The 24,743-nt window shown below is 41.7% G+C and overlaps 1 protein-coding gene across 1 annotated transcript; it reads right to left on the bottom strand.

Annotated features, from left to right (window-relative positions):
• Positions 1-1,119: 1,119 nt before the first annotated feature.
• TOMM70 (translocase of outer mitochondrial membrane 70) lies at positions 1,120-24,157 on the bottom strand. Its single transcript, XM_048293876.1, has 12 exons — positions 23,893-24,157; positions 15,615-15,788; positions 14,386-14,512; positions 11,795-11,904; positions 10,327-10,475; positions 8,994-9,201; positions 8,274-8,408; positions 7,011-7,118; positions 5,794-5,910; positions 4,843-4,940; positions 4,191-4,313; positions 1,120-3,242 (listed from the first exon to the last, which is right to left on the bottom strand). The coding sequence occupies exons 1-12, from the start codon at positions 24,139-24,141 to the stop codon at positions 3,089-3,091; spliced, it is 1,752 nt and encodes a 583-aa protein (XP_048149833.1). The 5' UTR covers positions 24,142-24,157; the 3' UTR covers positions 1,120-3,088.
• Between the last annotated feature and the right edge of the window lie 586 nt (positions 24,158-24,743).

Raw genomic sequence — 24,743 nt, 5'->3', positions numbered from 1 at the left:
CACCTTGTTTTAGTAGGGTATTTAGTAGGGTCTCCAGTGTGCTCCACTCAGAAGTGATACAAATGGGACTGAATTTGTGAGGGTTTCACAAAAAAGGCACACTGTCAGTTCACAGCCAGAGTACTTGAAGCAGCCAATACTCAGCCTTTGTGTTGGTAGAAAACAGGCACTTTTAAGTATCCGTATGATATGTATGCACCAGTAGTAGGAAACTAATCAGAAATGACCCCTGAAATAGTTCCAGAATTTCAGCCTGCAAGAATTTAAATTATTTTTAAAGAAATGGCAGAAAATTGGGCAGTGTTAGGATTGCTGGGCTGGTTGAAGCTGCATCTAAGCTGCTCTTGATAGTCCCAGAGTAAGTTACAGTACAGCTCTTCAGTGTATGTTAGTTCCCTCTTCCCTTTCAATCTGCAGTTAGATCCTAGTAATTCAAGTCACAGCTCAGAATCATGGAATATGCTGACTGGGAAGAGGCCCATCAGGATCAGAGTCCAACTCCTGGCCCTGTGCAGGCCATCCCAAAAATCAGGCCCTGTGCCTGAGAGCATTGTCCCTGTGAACAACAGGGACCATACACGATGAGAATTAAGTTGCTAGACAATTGTATGTAGAAGCAACTTCCCAGAGTCTCCCTCTAGGATGCACCAGCTTTATCGAAGTCTTCAGTACTAGCTTCCTACACAATTTCAATTCTTTTTGTTTAATAGCAGTAATACTTGTTTCACTTCAAAGTTCACATGCATACCTGGCTTAAAATAAAACCTCAACCTTATCAGCCACTTAAAAAACGTCCCTTTCATCACAGGGATGCACCTGCATACACACAGTAACAGGGTCTCAGCTACTCAGATTCCCAGCCTTCCTGGCTCGACTTCCTTTCCCTCATCATCTTCAGCTCTCAAGATCATACCTTTGTGGGTGACGGAAGCAAGCAGAGATTGGATTTGTTGATTCCACATCTCCTCCTCATTCTTTCTTAAAGGTTGAAGTGAGAGAAGATGACAAGGAGTCAGTCAATTACCAGTTCTTCCTAGATTTGGAACAACATAAGCACTGAGCTCACCACTGCAGAGAACACTTTCATCAGAACCTGTTCTTATACATGTCAGAGAGAGATACTTGAAGGTAGTATTTATTTTTTCAGTTTACAGGTGATATGTCATTTACAAAAAAATTACAGACAATGCATCCTTTCAGTGCAGTTTCAAACTAGTTCAAGAACAGGCAAAAGTCTGTGATGATTTGGAATGCTAGTAATTGACAGCACATGCTTTTTTCCCTTAATTGATTGGGGGGGGTAAGGAATGGGGTACAGATGGGGTGATGAGGAGAAAATGCCAATGTAAATAAGGCCATGCGAATAAAAACTCCTCGGAGAACAGGACTCGTCAGTCTGGCATATTTTTGTTCTCAGGTAATTGATGCAGAGATTGGAAGTTGGAAAAGACATTTGACACTTGTTATGTTCAGTGCCCCTAGAAGCTGCCAGTACCTTCCCATAGCTTCAATTCTATACCAGTGCTATGATTTCAGGTCACCTAATGAGCTACTAAAATAATGATTAAATCTTTATGTCTACTCTCCACCATTTGAATACTCAACTGTAGTTGCTGGGAGAAAGGAAGGTCAAGTTGAAAATGCAACCTGCTGCTGTATGGTGGCACAACTACAGAACAAGACAGTGTGACTACAGCATCATTAATTTCTTTAAAAGGTTAAATACATTAGACAATTCACCACGAACAAATCTATGATTTGAGGATGTAAAGAAGCCCAAACTAGTGTGTCATAAATTAAGCTACATCATTTGCATGAGGTTTGTCCAGCCACATCAATCCAGGAAAAGGCAAGATGGATTGACTGACTTCCACACCAGAAAGATCAACCCAAAGCAAGAGGGCTCTTTGTGAAGTTCCTAACGAGAGGAAAACTGTTTCATAATTTGCCCATCTGCTGTTTGCAGCACAATTGCTTCCTTTCTACAGTATTTGTAATCTTGAACAAGACAGGGTCTACAGAACAAGGAAGTGAGTGCAGATTCCAAATCCATTATTGGAAGTTTGAGCCTATGCTTTGTTCCTTATCTCACTTAATCCTGCCAAGGGGCTCTTAAAAGGAAGAGATCGTAACCCAGCAGTCTCTAGAGACTGAAGAGAATTCAGATGTCTATCAGCTGCTACATTTATGCAACAGCATCAGAGATTACAAAGATTATATGCAAGCATGACCTTACCTTTCGGAGCTTGACTCCCAGCAGTGCTTTCTGTTCTTGAAAGTCCCTCTGAACCCTCCAGAACAATTTCCCATGACATTCAAGTAAGGACTGCTGCACAGGAATACAATCTTTCTTCCAGCAAAGTCTACACTGAAGCAGTGTTACCTGACCTCCTTCCCCAGCCAACCTTTTTCCTAGTTCTCCTATGCAGTACTCTGGGGCTTTCTGGGGTGAGAATAAGGACTATCAAATTAATTCCCGAATAGCTGCCACAGGACTATTTCTAAGTAAGTTATGCAGAGGGTGGAAGGGGATTTAAGGGAAGATTGTGCATGCTTGCATATATTTACAGGGATCCTCGCCACATCTGACTTAAAAAACCCCTCTATTATTAAAGTTTGAAAATTAATTTTTGCAAAATTAAAATCAACCCTCAAGGATTAACTGGATATAAAAAAGAAACCTATTTTACAGCACTGACTAGTATTACCTTTAAAATCAACAGGAAAAAACCCCACATGCTGTAATATTATTTGATAAAGCAAAAACCGCCCACAACATAATCACCCAAAATGAACCAGTGTGAAGTTTTTATTTGCATGGCCAAAATATGTTCCTTTGGTTCCCCTGCAACTTTATTTCCCTTAACACACTCCAAGGTTTTTGCTGCAGAAGGAACAAGATGCAGCACTGCATACTTCCTTGAACAACCACTCCCACAACACCTAAACATTTAACAGATGTAGCAAATGACAACACCACGAACGGGAAAAAACTAAGTTCCACCATTCAGCATGGTCTGCAACAGCGTCTTTAGGGCTGGCTGAAGTGGGCAACTTCACTTTGGAAGGTCATTTCCTCCTTGTTTCTTTACAGTGTTGGTGGTTTCAATCCATACTTCTTTGCAACTTCTGTCTGGGCATAGGCAGCATCACAGAGTGAGTAGAGGTGGGCCATCTCCATTTCTGATTTGGCCAGGTTGATAGCTTTGTTGAACATTTCAATGGCTTTATCCAGATTACCTCTGAAATAAACAAAAATTTAGCCCAGTTAAGACTGCCAAAGCAATACTGCCATCTCTAAAACATCTTTTTTCTTTCAGGGCTTACACTCTCCACCATTAATAACTTAAAAGGACTTCAGGAGGAACCACCACAAGAACCTGTGGTGATGCTGAGTAAACTCAGAGAAGTTGTCACCAAGCCTAAGCAACTAGGGCAGCTGTTAAACAGCCTCCCTCTTGAGAGCCCCAGTGGGTGGTGGTGCAGGATAAAATGTTCTCCAGAGGACACCAAGTTCACTACAAAGATAATGCTGGGCAACTGAATGAACTCCCATCTCCCCTGAAAGGACTTAGTATACAGAAGAGGAAAACTAGCACAGACAGAAGCACATTATTTAAATAGGAAATGCTTGAAAAATTTCTCATGGCAATAGTGTGTCTGTCCTTTAGAAGACTAGACATATTAAAAAGAGACTCAACTGTACTGTCAGCTACACGCCAAACCTTTGCACAGTTGCAATACAATGTTACAGAGCATTCCTCTTTCCCCCAAGAACTGCAAACTGGAGTCCTGTTGGCTGCAGGAGGAAACAGCACAGGATCCTCAGTACAAACAGCTCCACGATGTCCAAGGACAACATCAGATACACACAAAGCCAGGTAATGATTGAGGAAGTCACTTTAAATGCAGAAGAGATGTATTTAAACATACACAGACTCATCTGCATGTTGTCCATTAAGTATGAAATTGGTGATGAGAAGTTATCAGATCATAAATCAGAATTCTGCCACAGAGAATGGAGGGCTTTACCTAAGAGTTACAGAACAGAAATCAGGACTTTGGGTAAGAGCTGGCCTTAGAGGACACCAGGGAGAAGATCTCAAGACTTAGGATCCATGAGAAAATTTAAAGAACTACTATAACTTCAGAAGTAACTAAGAACTTTTAACACTGCAATTCAGCATTACCTTTGCACTTCAATCGTTCCCATGGTCTCATATGCAAAATCACATTTGTTATCAATTTCAATGGCCTTGCTTATGAGTTCTAATCCTTTGTCTAAATCTTGCTTCCACTGGAGCTGAAGTAAACTACAAGAAAAAGAAAATTTCAAACACACTTCACATGCGCCTCCCAAAACCCTCATCATGGTAAGCAGAACCATCCCAAATGTATAATGCATTTAATTTCTAATGCAGGTAGACAGTAACTTAGTAACTTCACGACTTTTAAAAACACCTATGTGAAAGTCACTTTCAATAAACCACGTTACTGCTTTAATGACTCTTAAGAAAGGCAAATTTTTCCCAAGAGGACTTGGTACATGTTGTTTTATGAAAGAAAAAACTTCAACACAAAGCTGAAACTAATAGGGCTAAAGGAAAAGTCAGATATACTTCAAAGAGATACTCAATTAGAAATGAACACTGATGAAACTTTCCTGAAACTTATTTGCAGCTTAGTCAAGACAAAATATAGAAATACATTTAAGAGCACAAAGATATTTTCACAAAGTTGTTTTTCCTGGTTAAACTTCTAAACATAGACATTCAATTCAGGTTGATTCATCTAAATATGCTGACTGCTCACCACCAAAAGGACTGCAAACTCAATACATACCCTTTATGAACATATGTAGTGGCATTGTCTGGCTCAAGGTCAATGCATTTATCATACATTTCATCAGCCTTGCCAAACTGCTGTTGATCAGTTAGTGCCTGAATCGAATCAGAAGAGAAACCTGTTTGTCAATAAGTAACCAAAGCATGTGCTCTGCACTCGGCTAATTCTAATTAAAACTGTATTGACAACATGAGATTGGATGTAGTTCATTTATGGTAGAGTAGGCCAGGCACATCAGTTACCGGAGTTAAGTTTCAAAATGGAGGCTTTTTGGAAAGCTTCTGTGCTTTAAGTGCACAAATTACTGACCACACTGTCACCTGTAATGGCAGATCCACAAGCAACATGCTGTGTGCTGTAGATAAAAACCATTCTAAAAGTCTGTACCTGCAAGCTTCAACTCTTCCTTTTTCAAATACACTTCTTTCAGAAGGAAATGCACATATATTGCCAACCTACTTACAATCAGAACGTCTTATGCTTCCTACTAAAACCAGCAGTATGTTCTTAGAGAAGAAATTACAGTCTCTGTTACAAGTGTACTCTGAACAGCTGTTCTAAACCACAACGTGCCACTGGTAGCAGAACAAAAATGTCACCCTAGTTCCACACATCTGACTCTCAAATTACCCAGAGAATCCCTGACATTCATCAACTGAGATGCCACACACATGAGGAAGGGGGGAACTGCGCAGGAATAACCTCTGTCTCCTAATAACCACCTTCACGTCTCATTACTTATATCCTGCTTCACCAATTCCTTCTGTACTTCCTCTACCCCAGAACACCCATAACCATAAATGCAAGTAGCTTATTCAAGACAGCATGTGTTATCTCAGAACTTGGTGTCAAAAATCTTCATCTATTATTTGAAGAAATGTTATGTTATATCCAAGATAAAAAGTACAAGAGAATACAGCATGTTCTTTAAGAGAGAGAAAAACATACCTGAGCATAGAGTGCATAGCCCTCAGCACACTTTGGAAATTTTTTAATGACATCTTCAAAGCCTTTCATGGCTGCTTGCACAGTCAAAGCATTACTTCCTGTATACGCTTGGCGATACTATTCCAAGGGAAAAAAATAAAAGAAAATAATTACACCATCACCAGACTAAAAAAGGCTGATCAGGCCTCTACCCACCTCCCCAAGGGCTGCCTGCATTATAATAATTCAAAGTTATTTTACATAAGCTGAGAGAATTGGGATTGTTCAGCCTGGAGAAGCTTTGGGGTTGCCTAATTGTGGCCTTCACATCCCTGAAGGGAGCCTATAAGAAAGACGGAGATGGATTTTTTGCAAGAGCTTGTAGTGACAGGACAAGGGGGAATGGATTCAAATTGAAAGACAGCAGGTTTAGATCGAATATTAGGAAAAAATTCTTGTAAACGTGGTGAGACACTGGAACAGTGCCCAGAGAAGTTGTAGATGCCTCATCCATGGCAGTGTTCAAGGTCAGGCTGGATGGGGCTCTGAGCAACCTGGTCTGGTGGAAGGTGTCCCTGTTCATGACAGGGGAGTTGGAACGAGATGATCTTTGAGATTGCCTCCAACCCAGGCCATTCTATGATTTTGTGCTAAGTTCCAGAAGGTGACATACCTGTACATCCTACCAAATCTGGTTTTGGGAACCTACCACATGTCCAAGTGTCTGGACTTGGAGAGGAAAATGGGTGAAAGAAGGAAGTAATAAGGCCTGATAACTGTGATAGCCTCCCAGTATTTCAAATGCTTAGAAATTCCAAACTTGGCATTCCTCCTCGTTCACACCATGCAAAGCTGTCCTGACAAGATTCTTGCACACTGAGTCATTGTACTAGCTTGAAATAGTTTGTTTCCAATTTCTTGATGCTGCCTGCTCTCCACAATAGTAAAGCTTTATTAAAATCAATTTTATGTGCTCCAATTAGAATGAAGATTTTTGTTCCTCTCCCACAAAACAGAAAAAATGTTTGAACTGTTTGAACAATGAATGTTTCAGAAGGAAAGCAGCAAACCCATACTCCAACTGAAGAAACTGCTGCATTATTCCTTTACCTTATTATTAAAAGACAGAGATGTTTGTTGCCCTACTTTCCTGTTAAATTGGAATAAACCAGAGAAACAGTGTTTTCCAGAACTCCTTAAAGAAAAAGCACCCAGATCAACCCCAGCACGTTACCTACCAGAGCGAAACATTTCTGTGCTTGCGCCAAGGCAGAATTGGGTCTCAGTCGGATACATTCATCAAAGTCTTCCACAGCCTCCTCAATTTGGTCAAGCAGGATTTTCAGCTACCCAGAATGAAAGAAAATCCTATTTCTCTATTTCATCTGTGCTTCAGACACTTACATGATAATTCAAGTAGCATCAGTTACTCATATCATCTCCAGATCAGTTTTAGAACTGTCTAGAAACCTACAAAACCCATAACTAAAAATCACTGTCATACTATATTATCAAAGCCACCAGTGAAACTTTGGCTACCTACACAAGTAGGCAATGACCCTGTGTAGGGATTGAGAATGCTTGCATTTTAGACTGCTGCCATCACTGCTTCAGCATGATGTCCAGTCTCCAAAATTATGCCATATTTTCTCAAGTTGTTTTGCCTCTCTGTAGCCAGTATCTGTGGACTATTTGGATGTTGAAGCATTTCAGCTTTTCCAGCTTTCATTTCAACTTCTTTTGTTTGGTTGGGGTTTTTCTGGTTTTGTTCTGACATTCTTATTCCTCCACAGGAGCAGAGTTCACTTCACCATTCTCTTACTTTACTGTGAAGCTACTGTAAAACACCAATTTTCAATCTGCAGAAAACTTTCATTCCCTTCAGTCAAGACATAGCATTTCATTTCTGAGCACTAAAGAGGTCTAAAAAATTCATGGAGAAAGACCCTTGATCCATGGAAGTCTTCCTTACAAATACGACTTAGCCTCTCTGCATATGCTAGTGTTCCTTTTTTACTTCCAGCACCATTCATCTTGCAGGTCTGTGGCAGCAGGCTTCTCTAGGGCTAGAAAGGACACAGCAGTGTCATAAGGCAGAGAAGGATGAGCTGAACAGATCCAAGTCCAGGCCACAGGGCTGCAGATGTTATCAGGGACACGTTACCTCTGCTGTAACAAAGCTTCCTGCTGTGCAGATGCTGCTCTGCCATCCAGGCCCCTTCACAGAACAGCTTTTATCTGCCGTAAATGCACACAAGCCACAGTACCTGTAAGTCACAGCTTATACTGACAGAGGGCTTTCCTATAGCTATAGAAATAAACTGCTTCCACCTGACCTGAACCTCCAAAGTAGACTGGGTGTTTATCCCACAAAAGTTCCCAATTAGGAGTTCATGTTTTTCTGCCACAACCAGTACGAAGTGTCTCCAATGACACCGTTTTTCCTTTCAGTATATACTGAAATAGCCAAGTGCTGGGACCAAATCTCTAAGGTTTCTTACTTGTCCTCGATGGTGGTAAACATCAGCATTCTGAGGATCAATGTCAGCAGCTGTGTTGAAGTCCTGAGTGGACAGCACAGGCTGCTGCTGCTGCATGTACATACTGCCCCGTTTGATCAGAGCGTTGGCTCGCAGCTGCAAGAAATGGTCAGAGAAACATCAGCCACCCCAGTGTTTCTCCACATTTAAGGCTTCATTACAATCACAGTAAATTTTTCATATGACCAGTCTCTCCCACTGATAGGTTTCAATTATTCTAAGCAGGAGTAAGTTTCATGTTGACCCTAAATGCATCGGCTCCCTTACTTAATTTCAAAAATGTCAGCCTATGCTTCCATCTTGGTGGATTTCCAAGCCCTCCCAAATCCTTCTAAATTCCTATGTTTACAAACACATCAGTGTTTTTTGAAGCAGCTGAATATGGAAGTGTACTTAAGGTTTTTCACTTATCCAGAGTGGATAAGCCTCCAATTCCTTCAACTTCCCTCATTCTTTAGTTTGTACTGCTTATCACCTTTAGTTTGCACTACTCAGTACAGTTGTCTCAAAAATCAACAAGCCCTTGAACAAAACAATTTGTCAGGAAGAAAACAGTAAATAAACCAGAATACTCCCATTAAAATATCTGAAAATTTGGAAAAACAACTTCTTGAAGTATATGGCAAGTTTATCATCTAACTTCTCAATCCCAACTACAATCCAGCTGTGACAGATTCTTACCTTCACATTTGCATCTTCCATGCTGATGACCTGATCTAGGTCTGGTTTGGCAGCACTTGCATTGCCAATAAGTAAGTAGAAAGTAGCTCGCAGAAGCAAAGCTTCTGCCATGTATTTTCCCTTTGCTTCAATTTCTTTTGTGCTTTCACTGATAATTTTGTCATAGTTCTCTTCTTCCATATATTGTTTTGCTCTCAAATAGCCAGAGCTGTAAATGATGTAAGAACAATTGTATATATACATGTATTCACTGAACACTGCAATTTCCATTCAGATGTTTCATCAAATAATTACAAATATTAACATGTGCTATACTTTTACACCACCAGCATAGTTCCACTGGAACATCCATTCCTGGATGGGGCCATCACAGACGGAAAACAATTTGCACAAAAACTGGCTAAATTACGTTGGAAATAAAGAAGAAAAATATTTTAAAGCTTTTGAATGTGAGCTTCAGTAGTCCCTTGAGTTTCTTTTTCACATGAAGAACAGCAATAATCTCTGCTTTAAAACAAAAGGGTGGAATTCATGGACAGGAAAGTGAAATATTAAACCTAGCAATGTGCAGCCTATATGTGGAAGAAAGGATTTAATAGCAAAAAATTACAGCACTGCCTTGTTCTCAGCTGTGTCCTGGATTCAGTGAATCTGCCTGTAGATCAGGACATTCTCTCTTACTTTAAAAAAAAAAATCATAATGCTGTTTGCAATTGTTTCCAAACTGACAGCACTGCAATCTTCCAAAAATAATCTGGAAAGCAGCATAGTAAATTAAAGAGCCATTTATATGGTGCTCACGCTCCACTAAAAAAAAACCCAAACAAAACCACAAAACCAAGTTTTTCTACGCCAGAACAAACTTCTCATTTATGGGCAATTTGATTCCAGAAAGATAAAACACCCTTTCAGCCTCAGTTGCTGTAAATGCATATTTTCATTTTAAAATCCCCTTTTCCTAGCTCATCTTTTCCCTTCCAGTCCAAAGGCTAACTTGCTCTCTTCCTTGGAAATGCTCCTTCAGTATAAAATATTCCTTTCCCAAGAAGCATCATTCAGCCCTCTCCAGTTCTCCCAAGATTTACTGTGATACTGTAGTAAATATTCAGCATGTTTTCCCAATCTCATTGTCTTTCCTCTGTTTAGTGCAAGTTTGGAACCAGCCAGTCAGCTTTCACTAAGGCTTCACTTACAACACTGCTATCATTTATATCAAAGGATTCTCCATGCCAAGTACTACACAGAGAGCAGCACGTTACACTCAGCAGAATGCCCAAACCACTGAAAACTTAATTCCAATACCAAATAATTCCCAACTGTACTGTACACTCACTTTTCTTTTACTTCAGAAGCCTCTCCCTCCTTGTCCTTATCTTCATCTGATTTCTCACCCTTAAGCAAAGGTTGGGAAATGATATCATCTGTGAAAGAACTGAAGTAGGATTTAATGAACTGTGGTGAGGGCATCAGAGGCTCCCGATTCTGAAACAGAGAAAGGTAATTCCAAGTCATTAGGTGGTAAGATCAGATGGTAACAATGGAAATGGACAACAAATGTGATTATTAAAAAAAATTGATGGAAGAATCAATGTACAACTTCCACTATCTCATCTGATAGCCTGATATTTTGGATTTGCCAGCTTGATGTTTAGGGATTCTTTAAGCTTCACATCACAATGCAATACCATCACCAGTGAAAATAAAGTGATGATATTTGGGGGGGAGGGAGGTAGTATCTTTCCACATATGTGGCTAGAAATAAGGACTCTTAGGATATCATAAGACATTGGGGAGATGTACTAAGGCATTGGGTGTGCACATAAATTGGGTGAAAAATGCAAACTAGAGGTTTAAGCACAAGCCTAAATTCAAGCAGATTCTGAATGGCAGTTTTCTCTGTTCTCCAACTTGTCCAAGAGAAGCTGCTGTCATTGTTACAGTGGAGACTAATGAGGCAATATCCTAGTTCTGTGCCGAACTTGGCCCAGATAAAACACATTTTACTTGAAGTCCCAGAAGCAACACCTCTCAGGTACTGAATCTTTTCTACAGCCAAAAAATATTTCTTGCTCAAAATAAACTGCACACAAGAATTACAATTCAATTTCTCCTGCAGGAAAACACTGAATGCACTCTTCTGAAGCACACCTATCTTGTGATGCTATGTGCACCACACTTACAACACCATCTGTTGTTGCCTCGACACTACACATTTACATGAATTTCTGTAGGAAAGAAATTCAGCATCTCAAAACCAACACGGGATTTCAGTACTTCAACCACCATCAAAAAACAAGCAAGAATGCTTTAATAACAAGCAAGAATGTGTGGGCACCTGTCCCAACCTTTCTGTAAACCTACAGCCACTTGAAATGACTGCTCCTGGCTACCTCTATGCTTCCACAGTTCTCTGCTCTGCAGTTTCCCAACATTCATGCATAGACATCTGTTCCAACACACCCAGTTTCCATGAAGTTGCAAGTTCAGAAAAGCCCTATGTAGGGCAGCACACCAACGTAGGGTGTCTCCTGAATGTCATAACAAATTTGATTATTAAAGGGAAAAAACTGCTAGGAGTAGATCTCTCTTCCCTGCTGAGGTTCCAAAAACTTTGGAGAGGTCCCAAAGGAAAATAACATTGGTACAATGGCAGCTTTGTAGAAACCAGTTTGTGTTGCCTGTTACACTTCAGCAGATGAAGACAGTGACTTGTTTACAACAACTGACAGAATGCCAACAACCAACTTTTCAACAACTGGTCAGGTGAAATAACAATTAGTCAGCAATATCCAAAGTCCTACCTTGTACTTCTCTTTGGCCTTTTCTTTTCCAAGGAGTTTAAGAACTTTATCAGCTAATAACATACTTTGCTGGTTTTGGAAGGCTTCTAAAATGCAGACTGCAGTGACATCTAGGAAACAACGTACAAAAGTGAGATTAAAGGAATTCTGATAATCACTGGAGTACACTAAAATGTGCCACTGAATACGATGAAGTACTGCCAAACTAATACACGTCCTGCTCTCAGGCAAAAGCCTCTGTTTTCAGTTTGCTGTATTTGCTGTATTTTTCAAGATACAAGTCTGTCTCCAAAATTATCTTCCTGGGACAAAAGGACTTCATGACAGTGAAGGAAAAGAAATTACATTTCTTTTTCTCTTCATCTTTTTATCTAGAGACAAACACACTTAAATGAATACTGAAAATGTATACCTCCATCAGAGGCTTTCACCATTTTGAAACTTTGAGGAGAGTAATTACATTCATATGATGTTTGCATTGACAGTGCTAACATAGCTTCTCTTCTGCGACTGGTCTTTATTTTCTACTTCTAAAATTCACATTCAGTCCCATCACATCTCACTTACTCCTCAGTTTAAGAAATTTTCCTATATTCTATCTCAAATTTTTCTCTTCACCTCTGTGACTTTGGAAGGGAGCAAGGAGAAATACCTTGCTGGCCTATTTAAAGTGCCAGCCCTATCACATGGCTTTAATTCACACAGAGAAACCTCTGCAAATGTTAACCCACTGCTGCCCAAGTGAAGCTTTGCAGTGTGAAATGCACTCTTACCACACACTGTTTCTCTGGATCCTCCACTTAATGCAATGCTACCACGGGTTTTCCCTGTTCAGTTTTCATTTAAACATCAGTGAAGATGAACAGAGTCTGGACTTGAAACTCAAGTAGTGTATTGTCTGAATATTCTTGAAAAGTAAATGTCTTACCCTGGAGTTTTAGTATAGTTACTGTAATTCTGCACTGCTAGAGGGACTGTTAAGCCATCATTTATACAGAAACTCCCTGCAACTCTGGCATGGTCAGGAAGCACATCAGAGTCCCTGGGAAAATATGGTACTCCCAGAAAGAGCGTGTTATACAACCCCAGCAGACACACTCTGCCCAAAGACTGCTGCACTCCAGGCTTGGCTGCAGCAGCAGCATCTTCCCAAATTATACTGCTAGGGATCGCTGGAGGAGTTTTCTGTTGGTAGTGGCAGGGTTTTGAGGTTTGTTTGGTTTTGCTTTCCTCCACTACATGGGCATACCCTACTTCCTGGGATTTTACTGGCCATATGTGGTTGGCAGGTAAAAGCAAGGTTACAGAAAAACAGTGCAGTTCATAAAAAAGCAAGAAAGCTTCAGATCTGAAAAAACTGCAAGCGAAAAATCAAATACAAATCAAGGCTGAAAATAACTGTCACTAACATTAACACTATTAACATAAAAAGAAGTTATATTTAAAACTGTCCTACTGTCACAGGGACACTTGATCTTTCTTGGGACTTTTATCACCTCACAGCTACATAAGGCTTGTATTTTATTACAGCACTCAGGAAGTGCAGCTGATACATAGTGGTTGCAAAGGAGTGCACTAAATGAACTAAGTTGTCCTTTTCTAGTCACTATGGTCTTAAAGGGCATAAAGGCATTCTGCCAGCAGATAAACAGATAGATAAAATTTCCACATCTAATTTACCGTCTAACTTGGCAGACCTAATTCTTAGCCATTACACATAATGAAACTAATTTAACAGTTAGATTTGCCAGCCAAAGCACTGCCTTATTTTCTGTCCTTCTTTGATAATATAAGCACATTTGTCTTTTAACTTAACAGCAGCAGGAATGATTTCACTCGGTGAAATTTGTATGGCTATTTTCAAGCAGTATACTGTAGCTCCAAAGTGCCCTGAGACAACACATCTGACCTGTAGTTCTTAATTTCCATGGCTTCTCAGTTACATCTTCCTGACAGTTCAAAAGGTATTCTATTTAGGAATAGCACTTGGAAGGATTTGACACAGTAATTTCTGCCAAATACATAGTATTAATATTAAAAAAAAAAAAAAAATCAATCTGTTCTGGTTTTCATAAGCTATGCACCAGAACAAAATGCTACTGAAGCTGTTTTCCCTCTAATACCTGTCCAATGCCTTTAAATTACTGTAATACTTTTGTTTCTGACCATGTATCTCTACTTGCAAAAACACCCTCATTGCTGTAGTAGTGTAATTTCTCTAAAACAAACAGAGAAGAAGAAAGTCTGTTTACTGCATGGAAATAGTATGACTGTTGTCCTGGTTGTCATGTTAGACGAATTCTATTATAAAGCAAAGGAGTTTCCTGGAAAAAGAATACCTCGAGTTGCTACAGTAACATCAATTTCTCAGCAGTTATTTCAGATGTAAGCAGATGAGAGCTTGAGAAATGTGAAAAGGTTTCTTTTGACAAGAGAAGAATATGTGTTTGCCAAAGCTATGAATGGTTTTAAATAAGTAATTCTGTATTACTGTAGCTACAGAAGTACAAACAAAACAATTCCAGAAGTTGCCACCTCCAAAGCAGAAGAGCTAATTCCACTTTTAAGTATACACAGCACGGGCCACTCACCTTCTAAACATTCCTTCTTATTGTCTAGCTTCTCATGGGCCTTGGCGCGTCTGAAGAGAGCTTTGACATACTTAGGGTTAAGCTCAACAGCCTTTGTGCAATCTTGTGCCACTTCTGTCCATTTTTGCTGTGGGCAGAAAACAACACAGTGAGAGAGGCCCCACTCAGCTCCCTGCGTTGGCTCCCCACAGCCAACTCCAGGGTCACGCGCACCCAGCGTGGCTGCGGCTCCGGGTGCTCCGGTTCCCCTGCTTGCCTCTGCTCCTGCAAGTGCCTCAGGGACAAACTGCCTGGGCACCACTGCAAACCACCTGCACAGAAAAGCCCCGGAACAGAAATGGAATTCCTACAGAAATATTAAACCAGACAGTGTAAAAATCCCATGGGAGAACATAACGAGTTGAAGCAAAGATGCTTGCAGGAGGTAACACTGGGGCTGAAATACTGGTGTAAAACAACTAGAAGGAAAAAGATGGAAATATAATGAAACCAAACAAGTTCACCAAAGTCCTGAAACTTTTTTTTTTCCAAATTATTTAAATTTATCAAAACATGCTTTTCTAATAGAGAAACCACACACATTTGGGATTCATTAAGGCATGAATTTGTGTTAGACAAGAACTGGTTTATCCTTCCTCTAACACCAGATTTATGTAAGCACAGTCTCTCACTTGATACTTCAGATTGTACAAAGCCAACTTTTCGACTCCTTTATACAGCTCACCAACTCGACCTCAAAAGCAAATCCATCATACCATAATAAGCAACACTGGTTGACTTCTAAAATAACACCAAGTATACTCAGCTGTTGAGTAAATGTTACTTCCCTATGTGCAAAATTTAGGTCTTGGCCTTTACTATGATCTCTGTGATTTTTTTTGAAGTATCATCCTTCCAAAATATTTGGCCTTTCACCTTTCTTTCATACTCAAGAGAAGTAAAATTAACTTATACACAAGAAAATTATTCCAGAGAAAAATAAATTAAAACTTTGTCTTAGAAGAACAGGATGCACAAGAATTGCATAAGATAGACTGAGAGTAGTTAACAGAAAATAATTTTATTTACATGTAGAAAAATATGATGAGCTGAAAAAAGCTGCAACAGCATCTTATTGTGAAGGCAGCAGATGTTATTACCTGGGACCTTTCAGTGGATGAAAGTGACAAAATACAAAATTGATAATGCTACTTTTTTTAATAAACACGTAATTATCTTTAATTTCTTACCAGTTGTTCATAGGCAGCAGCTCTATTTTGATAGAAGGTAGAAAGATCAAGGTTTTTCTCAGGAGGGCACAGGCTGATAGCCTCAGTGTAACACTGAATAGCTAGCTCATATTTTCCTGCTTTAAAATATTTGTTTCCTTTGTTCTTGGCTGCTTGGGCTCTACCAAGAGGGCTCTGAAAAAGAAAGTGATAGGTTAGTTCAAATTAAAAAGGCATCACAGCACACAAGCTATGCACTTTAGGGCTCATCTTCAAAGATACGAAAATGGATCTGAGTTGTAAACTGTAGCCCAGACTTCTGAAAAATCTCACTGATTTCATTTCCTGGAAACATACAAGAATTTTCTTTTGCAAGTGTAGCAGACAGGAGACAACCTCTTCACAAGATTCACTACAATGGCAATAAACAATGCAGTGATTTCTGTTTGGAAAGCTAAACAGATTGTAATCTTTTACATGGCTGGTGATCAGAAGAACCAATGAGGTAAGTTGTTTCTGCAAAGGCTAAACGTGCAAAGACAACAAAGTCCTCAAAGCAATTCAGACAGAAGAGTTTCCTTCTGAAATACATACAGCCTGTAAGACCAGAGGTGACTCATCAGACCATGAATTAAATATGGAAAACATCTTGTGGAAAGACCTATTGAGCAAGACAAATAAAAACCTCTAAGGAAAATAAAGCTGGTTTGCCTTTCATGCACTAGACAAAGCAACTTTATAGCTGACTACTCTACAGCTTCACACACTGCTTCCCACAATAACAAGTGCTGGACCATCACCATCTTAGCAGGGGATGGGAAACTTTGCTGACTGGCCTGAGATCCTGCTAAATGCATCTTTATGTTCTGCACCACATGTTGATGATCTGTATTTCTGCAGAAACTAACATTGCTACCTGCAATCCCTAGATTTACACATCAGTTATCAAATCTTGTGGTTTGTAAGGGATCAGATGTAGAAGTGCTCTATCAAAGGGGTGTAACCTGCATTCAAGAAATAAAGAGCTGCAGAAGATTCTAACATTGATCTTCTGGATTTCTGCTCCTCTGTCACAGCCTTGCTTCATTGACAACATTTTGGGACAGTTCTGCCAGACAGAAATGAACAGATGTATGAGCACACATGCCATTCTACAAACCTTTATGAGGAGGGAAAGACTACAGACTGGGGACAGGAGTGCCTTTAACAATAGCTGCGGGATTCACTGCATCTCTCCTGCACTTCAGATCATCTAGGATTTGTTGGGAACTGTTCCTGCTGCTCTTTGACCATAATTCTGCCTCCTCTCCCCACTCATCCACTGCCAGGGCCAAACTATAACCAGACAGCTGTAACACAAATTTAAAACCAACTTTGCATTTCACTTGCCCATTCCCCTTAATGTCTGCTCATTTCATTCCAACCTGATCAATTTTTGCATCTAAGTGATTTACTTTAAAACTGAAAACCTGAGGGGAAGCCAGGACTTGCTCTACAACCTGTCTTTTAGGGCCTGGATCCCTATCCTGACAGGAGAAAATCAGATAATGGGTACTAGCCTTAGTTCCTACATAAAAGCAGGCATCCAAATAGAACAAAAGGATCTTAGAGGCATTATGCTGAGGGGAGACTTACAAGTGAAACCATATAAGGGAGAGAATTTCTTAAATATCCCTACTGCCAGAAAAGCTCTTTTCTCACAAGTCATTAATCATTGGGCTCACAGGAAATCAATCTGCGCCGTCTTCATTGTTCACAGAACAAGGCAATCTGCTAGGCTTTCAGATTTTTCTATTGTAAGGCTTTAAATTTAAGTTGATAAAAGATTATTAACTTCACCCCATACATTCTGTGTAACTCTGTGGATACATAAGCCAGAATTAGAGTGCAAATATTTTTACTGAGAGCCAAGTAACTGTGTATCTGATAAGCTGTTTCTTTAAAACTTAACCAAAGTCTCAAAAGGTTAAATTTATTTTGAGCAGGTCCTAAATTTACCTCCAAATACAACGCTTTTCTTTTAACAAAGGAAAGGGTTATGCATATGCTGCAAACTTAAATGCATGCAAGTTAGCTTGAAATTTTTCTTGTGCATTTCTAGAGCAAACCACATTAAAAATGCCTTTCCGTAATAATCTCACAAAATTCAGTGCTGTTCCTATTAACTTGGATGGAAAAACACATGATATGGGCCACGTTGTATCATTCATACATGTGTTCCCAGTGTGAAAATTATTTAAGACTGCAGAAATTAAGCCTAACTGCAGCTAGGTTACTACTTTATGATCACTGCCAATTGCTGGAGGCCAGGGATCTCCTATCCCAGTGTGTGCCCCAGGCTGAGCAGTCCATGTGCTCCATCCTAGGCACTCTGAGAGCCCTGCCCCACAGCCCTTGAGTAAAGACACAAAGCTACAGATGACGAGTGCTGGATAACACCCAACGGCTGCTCCAGTGCCAGGCGTGGGAATCGTAACTGGAAACAAGATGTGTAGGTCTGGGGCCGTCACTGGTGCTCTGCTGGTTTTCGGGAAGCATCAAGTCTTCAGACAAGCTTACAAAGTGTGCACAACAGTGAACAAAAACTTCAGAGGCTACGGACATGATGCCGAAGTTATTAAAAGAAGTAACTCTGTTATGTGAGTGAACTTTTAGTAACAGAGGCAGGGTCGCAGACCACACAACCAATCATACAGAAATGAATCATGGAACATTTGCTGACTCTGTGGGTACCCCCTGCTGCACCCATTGCATGAGGCAAGAAATGTGGGGGTAAAGAGTCAGAACTTAGAGCACAACACGCTCTCATGCAATAAAGTCAGCAGTAGTGCCCAAGGCAAGGAAGAAATCAACTTGTTTGTTTGTTTATGCTGCCTTAAACTAGACTGCTTGCTCTGAGATGTTTTATCTCTGCACTCTTAGTCAAACTGCTCTGCTGTAGCTCTCAGTATGCTCCCAAAACACCACCAAATCCAATGCATGTTTTTGTTGGGTTTGGTGAGGTTTTTTGCTGTTGTTGGTTTGGAGGCTTTTTGGTGGCTGTTTATTTAAAAACAAAAGATATTAAAGAACTCACATTACAATATAGTCTGCAATACCTTGTTGTGATAGCACTAATAAGAATATGAAAAGTAATTCTTCACATAAGGTCAGTTTTTGAAGGTTTGTCAAGCCTTAAATTTAACCCTGACAAATTTTTTAAGCATATTTTTAAAAAAATTCCTTCAATTGCTACACTGGACGTACACAAGATGTGTACATAAGAAACTGATTACACAAACAAACTTCATGTACCTCATGCACAAGTAATCAAAAAACCTCACTTCTTCCATTTTCTTGCCAAAGTAATAATTCTAGACATGATTTTCCAATTACACTGCTTCTCCTCACCTGACCCATTGCCATCCTATGTGGCACACTGCACATTTTTTATCCCCAAGGTGAAAGTCCATATAGAGCAAGAAAAACTCTCCAGTATGTCATCTTTTGGTCAAAGAATCTGTGCAACAACCAAACCAGCTCAATAAAATGAATGTAAGTTCATAACAGCCCAACAAAACAAATAGCTCAGAAGTTATTTGCAGCTACACAAAAAGTAACATCTCAGTACTCAGAACTGCTTTCAGCAACTGTTCATTAACAAGTCTTAGAACAGAGCTTAAGCCAAAGGACACTTGTGAAACTGAGTTATCAGTTCTCCAGGTACCTGAACAAGCAGATTGCTAACTGTCTAAAGAATAGACAACACTGACAAAATATTCCTAACTTATAGTTTAGCCTCAGCAAACGTGCTTTCCTCACAAAATGTTCAGAAACTGTGTGCAAACAGCAACTTAACAGCAATAGACAGCCAGCTGCAAGAATAATAATGCTTAGTAACTCCCAGCAACGGCAATATTGTTAAACTAGCAGTTCAGAACTTTATATATTTGAGAGAGACTCTTATTCAAAGCAGAACAAGAAATTTCCTGCCAGCCAATGATGACAGTGATTCACAACAGAAGGACGAGCAGAGAGTTTCAGCGTTTTCTTTTGGTTGAAAAGGATTTGCATGAGCCCTTGCCTGACAGATGACATGGAGGGTGACTACTGCTTCAGCCATCTTAATTCAACTTGCAAAAAAGTAAAGCCTTGCTCTAGACCTCTTTTTCGTCCTTTCCAAGTAAGAGGACCCTCTTAATGAGATGATGTACCAGGAAAAAAAATTCCTGTTCTTTTCTGAATACCTATCTTTCCACTACTTTTTTTTTTTTAAACTAAGGTTCATCTCAAGTCTAATTTCAAACAAAGGCATTAACTGAATATAAATGGTTTTAAAAGTCTCCTTAGCACTAAAACCACTATGAGAAAAAGTATGTTTACATGAGCTTTAGAAGTAAATTCAAAGCACAAGCAAGGATATATTATAGTCAGAAATAACAAAGCTGAAGTCTACAGGACAATTTCACAATGTTCTCAGTCAGTCACCTTCCTGTCAAATGAATTTGCCATCCACGCCTTCCATGAATAAGCAAGCTGCACATGAGCTGCCAAGAGCCTAAGAACTGTTCTACTGCTATTGTACGCACATTTAGGAGTTCCCTACACCTGTCCACTGCAGCTGGCATGAAACAGAAGACTTACAGTAGGTTGCCAGTGAGATTTATTAAGCAACAGGTGCACAGTACAATAGAAATGACTTCTTAGTTACTCTGCTTAGATCAGTTCAGAGTAAATACCAACATGAGTGTATCCAGACTAAGGGGTTCAATTCGTTCCTAACCTGATCCGATGTCCCAGCAGTGAGAGAGGCAGCATTCAGCAGTTGCTACTAAAACAGATACTGGGAAGAAGCCATGCTAGCTGGCTGCTGATCCCGATATGTGGCACCACAAAGGCCGAGGCGTCTGTCACGTTCATCCACCACTGCACTCAAGGACTATGCCCAGCTCACAGGAAAGTGTGCGGCGACAGGGAACTGCTGTGGACAGCAATGGCTTTGTCTGCAATACACAAGGCCACCCAGCTGACCTCTCTCACACCAAACACAGGGTTACCCTGTGAACTTGCTGAAAGAGTTAAGGGGTGAGATTTGGACTATCACAGAGCCACAAAAGGAATTGATTCCAACTTCAGGGGAAAAAATACTGAAGCAACCAACACATTACCTCACTGACTATCCAGTGCTCACTCCTGTAAGACAAGGAGTATAGAAAACCTGTTAAGAATTTATCATGGAATAAGTTTAAAAAAAAGAATCAATTGGGCACCAGCTAAAGCAATATATGCAAAGCACTCCATGTTTGAATTATGCAATATTCCCTACAAACTAGGAGAGCACATACAAAGCCCCTGTTACTGAGTGACTAAAACACATTCCATCTAAATTACAAGAAACAACGACAACTGTCATTAACAAATGCAATTTGGTTTTATGACCTTTAAGTCATCCATAGATGAAGTTTTTTCACCATCACTTAACCGGTCCAATAATACCAGTTTATTGTACTGCTGAGGAGCTGTGCTTACAGGAGAAGGAATCTCAAAACTAGTTCAGCTTTTCCCGATATAGCACCTGTGCTAAGGGCTTCTGCCAACACAATGTCAGTCACAGATCACACACTTGGCCAGTGCATCAATGCCAGGAGAATCCTCTGGCGTAGACACAGCCTGGGAAAAAAATGTGAGGCCTGTGCAGCAGGTAAAAGAAAAGCTTGAACTGCATGCAAAATAGTAACAAGTCTGAATAAAGAACAGGGAAGATATTGGATATTACATATTTTTAAAGAACAAAGAAAAATAATTCAAGGTCATGCCTTCAGAAATGGTGACCAGAACATCAAATGGATACAGGGGCTGACTTAATGAAAAGCACAAAGAAGTATGAGTCCTAAGTTACATCTATGAGTAAAAGAATAGTTAGTTGTCACAGCTGTTGGTAGCGAATTCATTATTGACCCATGTGTTTTCCAAAAGATTTTCCTCTTGTATTTCAACTGTGAAATGAATTACTGGCTCTTATTCACTGTGCAGACTTGTATGTGAAATCCAACTGAGTTTCAAAAAATACCGCATCACGTTAGAAAGGCAGATTAACACAATGCAAGCAGTTTGACAAGTGAAGCATCTGCACTGGTTGTACTTTCAATCATGGGTCTTATCAATAATATCCATAACTAATAAAATATGAGAGGAAACATGAAATCTACATGGCATCATTGCTTTGGACATGAGTAACAGGAAGACAATTCTCCACACACACATAAAGTAGTCAACGGAACTCGCAGCCACATTTATTTTCCTGCTGCAGCCGTATTTTGACCAGCTAGACAATTATCTCATGTAATCAGTCAAATCTGATATCTTCTGCAGCTTTCCTAAGCAATACCTCCCATTTCTTTACAGTGTAAGCAGTGACACTCTTCAAGAAACTTTGGATCAGGTCACACCACTCAACTTATTCTTAAATGCAGAGTCTTCTCATAATTCAATTTGTGGAGCAACACACAATATTTTAAATCAAATGCTACATAAGCGTTTTAAATGTTTTAAGCACTTCCTTTCTACAACTGCAGAATGACTACAAACCCTTGGATATTACTGGAATTCAGAAACACAATCAAGGAACCCAAAGTGAACATACCAACAGGGAAATCACTGCAGCAAGACAAAGGTCACAAGCAGCCTGAAAACTAGAGCTCACACTCAGCAAGAAGCACAGTTCCATAAATATGCCAAATGCTGCTTGCAGCCACGAGCCAAAGTTACCACAGTAAACAGTCTGAATTTGTCCTGTGTACACAACTTGTTCAGTGCTGTTTGGTGCCCAGGAAGGAACAAATCACTGCATTCAAATAACTGCCTCAAGGTCCAACACAGGTTTTAGAGATTCTGTGCTTCCAGGAATGTCCGAGGGAACCTATGATTCACTAGCTGGGGAAGTTGCCACTTTCCTCACCACTCCCACGTGTGCCTGCCACTGCCTGCCCAATCGAGTCAATCTTCATCATTCAAACCATCAAGGTTAAAAGAGACTTTTTCCAGTCTCTGGAGGGTGATGTTTTTCTCTCCTGATCATTTCAGATGGGAAGTTTAAACTGTCTAACAGTTCAAAGCATTTTGGATGATGCACAAGAATGGGAGAAGAAAGTACAGTACGGGATATTCTTGTCAAAGTCAACCAGTTTGTCAAATCCATCACTTTAAGCATGCTTGTCAACTGCAACCTCACTTCAGTAACGGAGTGTGACTGGCAAGGTACATCTGTGGCTGCAGATGTGCAGAAAGTGCATCTTAGAGGCATTTTCCAAATACAGATATACAAGAGAACCATAGATCTGATCTGGACTCTGATCTTTCATGTTGTCCTTCAGTTTTTGCACAGACCATTTTATCTAAAAATTCTCAGAACGGTAATTTACAACAGGACAAATGTAAGTTTTGAGAGCATTCCTACTTAGGAAAATTCTACATTTAAAGTCTCTGCTGCATAAACTCTGTGGCTTCTATATTTTCATGGACTTGATGAGAAGATGCATTTGGCAACGCCTGTTCTCGGAACAAACTACTCCTGATCGCTGTGCTAAGTGCACTGTGGGTCACACAGGCTGACCACAGTGAGACATGGAGCTCCAGGAGCACGTCCAGCCAAGAGTGACAGAGGTGGTTAACGGACCCTAAAGGAGAACGACCTGATCAGCCTTGAGAAGAGATGGCTGACTGGGGACCTGGACCTCATCAATATCTATCAGCATCTGGAGGAAATGTGTCAAGAGGATGGGACCAGGCTCTACTCGGTGGTGCCGAGCAATGGAACAAGAGGCGATGGGCAGAAACTGATGCACAGAAGTTCCACCAGAATATGGGGAAGAACTTCTTTACTGTGCAGTGACCGAGCACTGGAACAGGTTGCCCAGCGAGGCTGTGGAGTCTCCCTCACTGGAGATATTCCAGATCGTCTGGACACAATCCTGTGCGATGTGCCCTGGGTGACCCTGCTCGACCCGGGAGACTGGACCAGATGACCCACTGTGGGCCCTTCCAACCTGCCCAGTCTGTGATTCTGTGACCTGCCGGCCGTGTCACGCAGAGCACGACAGGATGTCACCCGAGCTCCATCCCATCACACGCCTGCTCCTCCGTCTGGACCGGCACCCTGAAAGCCGCTTTCCGGACCGGGCCAGCGGCCTGCCGGGCCCTGCCTCCCGGAGATCGCAGCCCGGCCATCCCCACGCTGCTCCGGGCGGCCCGGCCGGCGGCGGGACCCCGGCCCCGGCCCCCACGCGGCGAGCCGCTACAGGCGGCGCCGCTCCCCGCTCACCATCTCCTCGTGTCCGGGCCCGTCGGGCTGCCCGGAGCCGCCGTCGCCGCCGGGCCCGGGGCTCGCCCGCCCCTCGGGGGTCTTCCGCTCGCTCGCGCCCTTCCCGCGCCGCGCCGCCCGCCGCCCCCACAGGTAGATCGCGCCGGCGCCCAGCAGGATGGGCGCGCCCAGCACCAGCGCCAGCTGCCAGCGGGACAGCCCCGCGGTGCCGCCGCCGCCCGGCGCCTCCACGGGCTTCGAGGCGGCCATGACGCCCGGGAGGAGGAGGAGGAGGAGGAGGAGGAGGAGGAAGGAGGGTCAGCGGACACGCGGGGCGCGCCGGGAGGGCGCGGGGAGCGCCGCCGCTTCCGCCCGCCCGCAGCGCCCCCTGGCGGCGCGGAGGAGCGCCCGCAGCGCCTGTGAGGGAGGCCGGGCGGAGGCGCCGGGCGCAGGGACGGGCCGGGAGCGGGGGAGCTCCCGGGCACGCAGCGCTGGAGTGGCCTCGGGGCCGGAGGGATCCGTGCGGACGGAGTTCTGGGCCGCTCACACGAGAAGTGCACTCCACATCTGCGGTGCTGTGTCCGGTTGTGGGTTCCTCAGTACCAGAGAGACGTGGAGCTCCTGAAGCGGGTCCAGCAGAGAGCAACCAGGGCGGTTGAGGGACTCTTAGGAGGAAAGGCTGAGGGAGCTGGGCCTCTTCAGCCTTGGGAAGAGACGGCCCTCATCAGTGTCTACAAGTAACTAAACAGGGGCTTCCAAGAGGATGGATCTAGGCTGTTCTCGGTGGTGCCAAGCAGTGGGACAAGAAGCAACGGGCAGAAACTGCTGCACAGAAGTTCCACCGGAATATGGGGAAGAACCTCCTTACTGTG

This window comes from Corvus hawaiiensis, chromosome 2 (genome assembly GCF_020740725.1).
Source record: "Corvus hawaiiensis isolate bCorHaw1 chromosome 2, bCorHaw1.pri.cur, whole genome shotgun sequence".
NCBI classification, from domain to species: domain Eukaryota; kingdom Metazoa; phylum Chordata; class Aves; order Passeriformes; family Corvidae; genus Corvus; species Corvus hawaiiensis.
The sequence above is the reverse complement of the archived record's forward strand: the minus strand, read 5'-3'. Positions and strand labels throughout refer to the sequence as shown.

Excerpts from the sequence above, each read along its gene's own strand:
- TOMM70 (XM_048293876.1), bottom strand. The coding sequence starts at position 24,141 with ATGGCCGCCTCGAAGCCCGTGGAGGCGCCGGGCGGCGGCGGCACCGCG. Across the intron at positions 11,905-14,385 it reads TAAGAAGGAATGTTTAGAAG|ATGTCACTGCAGTCTGCATT; the intron begins GTGAGTGGCCCG and ends GTTGTTTCCTAG. Across the intron at positions 7,119-8,273 it reads TTTACCACCATCGAGGACAA|CTGAAAATCCTGCTTGACCA; the intron begins GTAAGAAACCTT and ends CATTCTGGGTAG.